This window comes from Dipodomys ordii, unplaced genomic scaffold, assembly GCF_000151885.1.
Source record: "Dipodomys ordii isolate 6190 unplaced genomic scaffold, Dord_2.0 Scaffold2, whole genome shotgun sequence".
In the NCBI taxonomy this organism is placed as follows: domain Eukaryota; kingdom Metazoa; phylum Chordata; class Mammalia; order Rodentia; family Heteromyidae; genus Dipodomys; species Dipodomys ordii.
The window spans coordinates 12,017,761-12,027,056 of NW_012267218.1; the positions used below are offsets into that span (position 1 = coordinate 12,017,761).

The 9,296-nt window shown below is 35.2% G+C and overlaps 1 protein-coding gene across 1 annotated transcript in view; it reads left to right on the forward strand.

Annotated features, from left to right (window-relative positions):
• The window catches only part of Eml5 (echinoderm microtubule associated protein like 5), a 139,385-nt gene that overhangs the window by 47,554 nt on the left and 82,535 nt on the right, over nt 1-9,296 (forward strand). Inside the window, exons 6-9 of the mRNA XM_013013367.1 lie at nt 1,265-1,450; nt 3,104-3,239; nt 5,480-5,681; nt 6,312-6,449. Coding sequence (XP_012868821.1) covers nt 1,265-1,450; nt 3,104-3,239; nt 5,480-5,681; nt 6,312-6,449 — 662 coding nt within the window. The remainder of the gene's footprint in view (nt 1-1,264; nt 1,451-3,103; nt 3,240-5,479; nt 5,682-6,311; nt 6,450-9,296) is intronic.

The window sequence follows — 9,296 nt, forward strand, 5'->3', positions numbered from 1 at the left end:
TGGTAGAGCGCTAGCCTTGAGCTGAAGAGCTGAGGGACAGCGCCTAGGCCCAGAGTTCAGGCCCCATGACTGGACCAAAAAAAAAAAAAAAAGAAAATTTTATAATTTTTCCTAGGTGAGTCTAAGCTGAAGTCAAGTTTGGGAGTCAGTGATCTAAAAGAAAAGAATAGATTCAGATTAGGACTTTCAGAAAGGTAGAAGACTATCTGTTCTTATGCAAATTATATAGCTTTTAAGTTTAAAAATTGTACACTTAAAGCAATATGATACTTGAATGGACATGTATCATAGTTTTTCTTTAGGCATCAGGCCTTAAAATGCAAATATATAATGTTAAAGAACTGTTATTTTACACAGTAACTTAAAGTTGAATTAGTGCTCTAAGCCATAGTGCCACTTCTGGCTTTTTCTGAGTAGTGAATTGGAGAGAAGAGTCTCCTCTTTCATCTCTTTTAACTCCTCACAAGATTAAGTAATTTCAAATGGGTTGCTTTCTGTGTGTGTGTGCGTGCGTGCATGCATGCCTGTCTGTCTGTCTGTGTCTGTGTTTCCAATCGTGGGTCTTGAACTCAAAGCCTAGGTACTGTCTCTGAGCTTTTGTGCTCAAAGCTAGAGCTCTACCACTTTGAGCCACAGGCCCACTTCTAGCTTTCTGGTGATTAATTGGAAATAAGAATCTCACAGACTTTCCTGTGCAGGCGGGCTTTGAACTGCAAACTTCAAATCTCAGCCTCCTGCGTAGCTCGGATTATAGGCATGAGCGACCAGCACCCCACTTGCTGTCTTGTTTTTAAGCTTTATAAACAAAAGAATTGCTCAACTTTGAAATAATGATTTGTATAACATACAGTCTCTCTCCATATTTATTGTTTCTAACAGAGACTAAATATTAAATTTGGTCCTTTTCCTGTTAGTGTATGATGTTGTGTCTTCATTTTCATTGCTAGCTCTCATTCCCAATTTTTTTTTCTTGAAGTACCTCAGTAAACTTACTCAATTCCAACTTTTTAAACTAAATTTGATGTCCATTTTTTAAACGAGATAATATGTATCTTAAAAAGTAAATTAGTTAAAAGTCTTTATTCTTACAGATAAAGATTGAAGAACAGTGATTTATTTGCTATAACAGCACTAGGATGAGGATGTGAACACTGAAGGCTATTGTATCATAAGGCAATTAGCTAGATAACTTCTATCTGCTGCTAGCATAAAAGTATTGGGATGCCTTTTTTTTTGTAATTTGACTATACTGTGTACCTTTCAGTTCTGGAATTTGTGTGGAAATGCTCTGACCCCAAAACGTGGTATCTTTGGTAAAACGGGTGACCTTCAGACAATCTTGTGCCTAGCCTGTGCGAGGGATGAATTAACATATTCTGGTGCACTCAGTGGAGATATATATGTTTGGAAAGGAATTAATCTTATACGAACAATACAAGGAGCTCATACTGTAAGTATTTTGATACTACAAACATTTACACTTTAACTATTTAACCTTCTTAGAACAACAGAATAACATTGTTTCTAATCAGTTAAAATTCTTGAATAATGCTATTCTAATGGAATTAATTTGTTTTTAAGGTTTCAATGAAGAGATATACAGTTAGACTCATGGCTAGTTATTAAATTAGTATAATTAGTATCTTATTTAAAACCATTGCTCTAGCAGTGTATTTCTAGAAAGTGTTAAAGAAAAGCTTGTTGACTTCAATTCTAGATTAACTATAATAAAATAAAGCTAGAAATTTTAAGGCTAACACTACTGGAAATTGAGTACATATCTAGAAAAAAATGATTCATTAAGTCAATGGTAAAGTGATTTAAGTTTTGTACTTTATGACATGTTCACATAAATAAGTTACCATATCAGAAAAAAATAAAACCAATTAAAATGAACAAGTATATTTTGATTTGAGCTTTTTGACATTTGTGTCCCTTCTTACAAAGTGAAGGGAGCTAGCTATACGTAGCATAGACCTGTCATGTTGTTAGCCGTAAGAATAGTAGAATATCCTGAGTAAACATAAGAAACACTTAGTAAAGACTGGCTCTGAGCAAGATGCCTAAAGAACCAAAACATCAGATTTTTCCACAAAAGTTGTGGTATTTTGCATAGTTGGCATCATTGTGTAAAAATACTAGTTCCGCCGGGTGCTGGTGGCTCACGCCTGTAATCCTAGCTACTCAGGAGGCTGAGATCTGAGGATCGCGGTTCAAAGCCAGCCCGGGCAGGAGAGACTGTGAGACTCCTATCTCCAATAAACCATCATAAAACCGGAAGTGGCGCTGTAGCTCAAGTGGTAGAGAGCTCGCCTTGAGCTGAAGAGCTTAGGGACAGCGCCCAGGCCCAGAGTTCAAGCCCCACGACCGACAAAAAAATAAAAATAAAAAAATACTAGTTCCATTTCATATTCATCCATACAGAATATACTCATGCTTTATAAATTCCTGCTTATCTCTGGATAAAGATGGTAACTTTTAAAATTTTGTTTCCTGTCACTTGAGAAATTTCATATATTTCACCGTTTCTTTCCCTTTTCTATTAATTAACTTTCCTTATCATTTGCTCTTTTGTTTGCTTGTTGTATTATGTTGGGGTTTTTTTGTTTTTATTTTACTTTTTTTCTTTAATGGTGCTGGGGCTGAACCCAGGGTCTTAGAAATCCTAGTTATGCACTTTAATCACTGAGCTACATTTCAGGCCTTTTTATTTCTTTTATTTATCTGTATATTAGTGATAATTAACTTTTGGTTCATACAAATTAAAAGTAGTTTCCTGTTTGTCTTTGTTTATGTTTTCTTTCCTCATATAAAAATTAATTTTTTTATTTTGTATGTAGAATTTTCCTCTATAATTCAATTTTATGTGTACTGTAAAATTTAACTTTATTCTCTGGTATGTTAGGTCTATGTCATTACATACCATCTTAACTATATACTAAGGTCTCAAAGAACTTTATATCTAGATTTTCTTTTCTATGTTCTGAATTTTTTGTTTATTCCCATATCATACACAAAAATATTGCTAAGTAGACTTTAAGTTTCATATAACAGATGTTCTTCAGAAGTTTATATGGTTAAATTTCTTTGTTTCTTCATCTAGGCAGGAATTTTTACCATGAATGCCTGTGAAGAAGGATTTGCTACTGGTGGCAGAGATGGCTGTATTCGTCTGTGGGATTTAACTTTTAAACCAATTACTGTGATTGATCTCAGGGAAACTGAACAGGGATACAAAGGTAATAATGAAATAAATGTTTTATTACTAGGCAAATTCTCAGTGAATCCGTGACTGTTATTTCAGTAAACGTAAATGTTTTGTAAGTATATATGAGTTTGATTTACCTCTTCACACTGTATACATTTAACTGAAATCTATTGAGGGGAACTTTTACTTAAATAGAGAGAATTTGGGCTCACTATGGCCTTACAAAAGCTTAAATGGAATATATGGCTATAATAATGAAGTCTACAGATATGTGATAGGCATTTATTCTGGTAACCTTGGGTTTTGAAAATATTAATTAGAATGTTAAGTGTAAATTGTGTGTAGGAATACAGATCTGTGATCCCAATTAATGGAGAGTCCATTGTAGTTTGAGGCTGACCTCAGGCAAAAATGAGAAATCTTACCTAAATAATACTAAGGGGAAAAGGGGCTGAGAGTGTTATTTTAGTAACCTTGGATTTTTGAAATATTTTACTATTAGAATGCTAAATTTGCTGGGCTCTGGTAGCTCTCACCTGTAATCCTAGCTACTCAGGAGGCTGAAATCTGAGGATCACAGTTCCAAACCAGCCTAGGCTGGAAAATCCATGAGACTCTTGTCTCCAATTAACCACCAGAAACTGGAAGTGGCACTGTGGCTCAAAGTGGTAGAGCTCTAGCCTTGAGTAAAAAAAGTTCATGGATAATGCCTAGGCCTGGAGTTCAAGCCCCATGACCGACAAAAAAAAAAAAAAGCTAAATTTGGCTATTTACCAAATAAGCTGTTTTAAAGTATGTTTGGATTGGGGAGCATTTGCAGAAGATGATTTCAGTATTTTTCCTTCATCACAATTTGTAAATTTGGCTGGTTCATGCTGTAGAACAACTGCCTAGCAAGTACTAGGTCTAAGTTCAAACTCCAGTACTATGGATAAATCATATATGGAACAGAATCTTTCATGCAAGCTTTAACATATTAATTGCTAATGTGGCATTGTATTACAAGACTAAGATTAGAAGTTAGATAGGCCTGTGTTTAAATCATGCACCAGTCACTTGGCAGATATTTAACCCTGAGTTAATCCTTTAACATCTTTTGTACACTGAGGAAATAAGAATAACTACTTCACAATACTGAGTATTTGTGAAATACTTTAGAAGAATATCTGCAACATATGTAGCTTGTGAATGCTGACTGTTGTATTTTGTTAATGTGGCTAGTATTATTATAATTCTGAAGCTTACATAATTATTTTATTGAATTTACAACATTCACAAGAATATTATAAGGTATACAGTATTTTACACCGACCACATTGTACAGATGAGAAACTGAAAAAACACATTTTTCTAAGGTTACAGGAGTGAAGTATGAGGAAGTAAGAGACTTGGTATTTAGCACATTGACAAGTGAAACATAGGCAAGAGATTACTACGAACATATGAAATCAAGATTTTTACAAAAGAAAAGCAATATAACTTATATATATATATATATTTGTATTATTTTTCTTTTGTAATAACCTGACTTTATATGTTTATACCTTTATATGGTAGTTCCTGAGTAATTACTTAATGATATAGACCATCGTGCTGTAAGACTTCAGCTAGTATCATCAGACTCTTAAAATTGTCTAACAAGGTGAAAGAAAATAGAATGTATGTTTTAAAAGGATGGTAGAAAATACATAAAAAGTACATAAAAATAGAAGTATTCCATACAGAAAACAATATGGGTCATTGAAGAAACTGAGATTATGAATCAAAGACTTGGATTATTTTCTTCTATCTCTGTCCATGATACAAAAGGTACAAAAATTAAGCCAGGTGCTGGTGGCTCATGCTTGTAATTCTAGATATTCAGGAAGCTAAGAGTCTCAACTCAAAGACAGCCCAGCTAGAAAAGTCCATGAGACTTTTATTTCCAAATAACCACCCCATAAAAACTGGAAGTGGAGCTGTGAATCTAGTGGTAGAACTCTAGCCTTGAGCAAAAATGTTCAGGGACATACCCATTTCCTGAATTCAAGCCCCAGGAGACAGACAGACAGACAGACACACAGACACACACAGACACACACAGACAGACAGACACACACAGACAGACACACACAGACACACACACAGACACACACACACACACACACACAGACACACACACACACACACACACACACACACTGATTTCCAATGAAGAAGATTGGCATTGCCTTATCAGAGGACTGATTCTAAGCACAATATTAATATTGATATTAAATGCACTTTTTATAGGTTTGTCTGTGAGAAGTGTTTGCTGGAGAGGTGACCACATTTTAGTTGGAACACAGGACAGTGAAATTTTTGAAATTGTGGTACATGAAAGAAACAAACCTTTCTTAATTATGCAAGGGCATTGTGAAGGTGAACTTTGGGCACTTGCTATTCATCCCACTAAACCTTTGGCTGTGACCGGAAGTGATGATCGTTCAGTCAGGTAATCAACTATAATTTACTTCATAAAGTAATTGAATAGGCTGAGATTTGTCCTTAGATACACTTAAAACTGTAAAAATATTTACATATAATTATGCTGTAGCTGATAATATATCAAATGAACATTAAAAAGTACTTTAAAATTAATAGAATTGAGCTGGGAATGTGGCTTAGTGGTAGAGTACTTGCCTAGCATGCATGAAGCCCTGGATTCACATAAACAGAAAAAGCTGGAAGTGGTATTGTGGTTCAAGTGGTAGAGTGCTAGCCTTGAGCAAAAGGAAGCTCAGGGACAGTGCTTAGGCCCTGAGTTCAATTAAAGAATTGCTGGGCACTGGTGGCTCACTCCTATAATCCTAGCCACTCAGGAGGCTGAGATCTAAGGATCATGATTTGAAGCCAGTCCTGGCAGGAAAGTTCAAGAGACTTCTATCTTCAGTTAACCACCAAAAAACCAGAAGGGGAGATTTGGCTCAAGTGGTAGAGCACCAAGATAGAGCAAAAATGTTCAGAGAAAATGCCTTAACTCTGAGTTAAAAAAAAGATTATTATTTTAAACAAAATATTTAAATAAAAAAATTTAAGGCATACTGTTAACTGTTCTTCTCTTATTATAAATTAAATGTTTCAGGATTTGGAGCCTAGTAGATCATGCATTAATAGCAAGGTGTAATATGGAAGAACCAATTCGTTGTGCAGCTATAAATGTAGATGGAATCCATCTTGCCCTTGGAATGAAGGATGGCTCATTCACTGTACTTAGAGTAAGGTATGCTACAGGGTAGAAACAGAAGCAGTAATTTTCTTTTTCTTTTAAATATGTTTTTATTGTAAAAATACTGTACAGAGGGGTTACAATTACATGAGTAAGGTAATGAGTACATTTCCTATCGAGCATTGTTGCTTCCTCCTTTGTTTATCCCCTACCATCCCTTCCTTCCCCACTTCCTCAACTACTCCCCCCCAAGCAGTAATTTTCTGGTATGCATTTAAATTACAGAATCTTCATTGGTTTTACCCATTCATCATTTTTGCCCACTTTATAGTAATATGTTTCACATATTTGTTTCATTAAATATTTACAAAGTTTTATTAGAAAACTAAACTCAGAAATTTTGGTTTGGGAGGGGGGTTAAAAGTGCTTCATAGACAACTAGCTAAACTTTTGAGCTATACATTTGGGTCATGACTTTTCTGTCCTGCCACTAAAACTGAGGCTATGAAAAATGAGTGGATAGTATTTTGTTGTTGATTATATATTAACTCATTGAAAAAAAATGCTTGCATTAGAGATAGGAGTCTCCTCCTGCTTGAGCTGGAGGCTGGTTTTAAACCACAATCCTTAGATCTCAGCCTCTTGAGTAGCTAGGATTACAAGCAAGAGCTACCAAATCCAGCTCCTTCTCTCCACTTTAGACATAATCAGCTGCTCAGGTTTTATGCTCACATTGAATTGTATCCTTCCTTGGCTCTTTTGCATCCTTTTTTTTTTTGGCCAGTCCTGAGGCTTGAATTCAGGGCCTGGGCACTGTCACTGCTTTTGCTCAAGGCTAACACTCTTAACACTTGAGCCAGAGTGCTACTTCCAACTTTTTCTGATTATGTGTGTTACTAAGGAATCAAATCCAGGCTTCATGCATGCTAGGCAAGTGCATAACCATTAAGCCACGTTCCCAGCTGTTCCTTCTCACCTTTAGTCTAATCTTATCTTCTTTCAGTATTTTTCTTCTTTTTATCTTGTATTTTTTTTCTTTAATGTACTGGAATTTGAACTTGGCCCTAACTTTACTGGTTGGCATGTTCTGTTAAGCTGTGTATGGTGGTACATGTCTGTAATGTTAGTACTGGGGAGACTGAGACAAGAGGATATAGAATTTGAAGCCAGATATGGATTCATAATAAGGTCAAGACAACCAGCCTGAAGTACATAATGCAATCTTGTCTCGAAAAAATAAAAAGTCAAAGAGGTTGAAATAGAAAAATAACTAGTGAGGAAAAAAGAATAAAAATAATTAGTGCTAAGTACATAAAGATATATATTCAAGCCGGGTGCTGGTAGCTCACGCCTGTAATCCTAGCTACTCAGGAGGCTGAGATCTGAGGATCACGGTTCAAAGCCAGCCCGGGCAGGGGAGACCGTGAGACTCCTATCTCCAATAAACCACCAGAAAACTGGAAGTGGCGCTGTAGCTCAAGTGGTAGAGCACTCGCCTTGAGCTGAAGAGCTGAGGGACAGCGCCCAGGCCCAGAGTTCAAGCCCCACGACGGACAAAAAAAAAAAAAAATACATCTACTTTTCTTCTATGAGATCTATGAAATGTATATTTTGATATTTTTAAAACTCCCTAAGTAGAATTTATGTGCCAATTATAATTTGGTGGTTCTTTGATTTGTTTGTCTTTTATTCCCTCCTGGACTTTTGGATATTATCCAGCGCTTGGTTTCAGTTGGACTGGATTCAAAGAATACAGTTTGTGTTTGGGACTGGAAAAGGGGGAAAATGTTGTCTATGGCTCCTGGTCACACAGATAGGGTAAGTATCCTCTTTGGGATGTCTAATGAATATTGGACAAGAAAAGGCTAGAAGAAAGTTCAGGATACTGTGCTCTTCAGTGTCTTGTTTTTCCAGATATATCATAGTTAATTAAAATTTTACAATTTGTAAAAGATTATACCATTTTTGGGAAAGAGACAATTAGAGAACAATGTAGAATTCCTACTAATATTATGGAATTCTTTTACAAGCAATGAAAAGTTCTAAAACTGTAGTCATGCTTTTACAATTCAATGAGCATACTAAGAAACACTGAAATTTCAGAAGTTTTAGAGTATGTGAATCATATCTCAATGAAGCTGTGCAGTTATAAGTGCCTATAAAATCTTAGTATATATTATAGGACTCAGAAATATGATTCAGTGTGTAATTGTTAGCGTAAAACTTTTAACTCTGTTTGCGTTGGGGAAAACTGCAAGTTTTTTTCTTAGATTTTTTGAAATATAATTGATTTATAAAGGACTATTTAATATTTGATTCATACCATTTGATGTTTGGATGTATACATTCAAATATCAGTTTTTAAATTAAATGGTTTGTGTCTAAGATTTTTGCTTCACCACTAATATGTTGCATATGTACCAGTTAAGGTGAACCAATGTTTACCTTATATGCCTTGTGAGAATTTAAAATTATTTATTACTGTGGGCTAGAGATGTTATTATGTGGTGGAGTGTTTGTCTAGTATGTACAAGGCCCTGTGTTCAATCCCCAGAACTGAAAAATAAATATTAAATAAAAATTTCACAGTAAGTAAAAAAATAAATAAACAAATTAAGGTATAATTATAAACTTTTAGAGGCCTAACATTTTTTTCTCTAGAAGCATGTAAAAATACATATTCCTTATTCTAATTCCTAGACTATTAATGAAAATAGTTCATAAAAACTTAATTAAAAAATAATTCTTCCATAGCTTGTGCCACTTTTACAAACACAGGAAAACATATATCTTTATTCATTTATTTTTGTCGGTCGTGGGGCTTGAACTCTGGGCCTGGGCACTGTCCCTCAGCTCTTCAGCTCAAGGCGAGCGCTCTACCACTTGAGCTACAGCGCCACT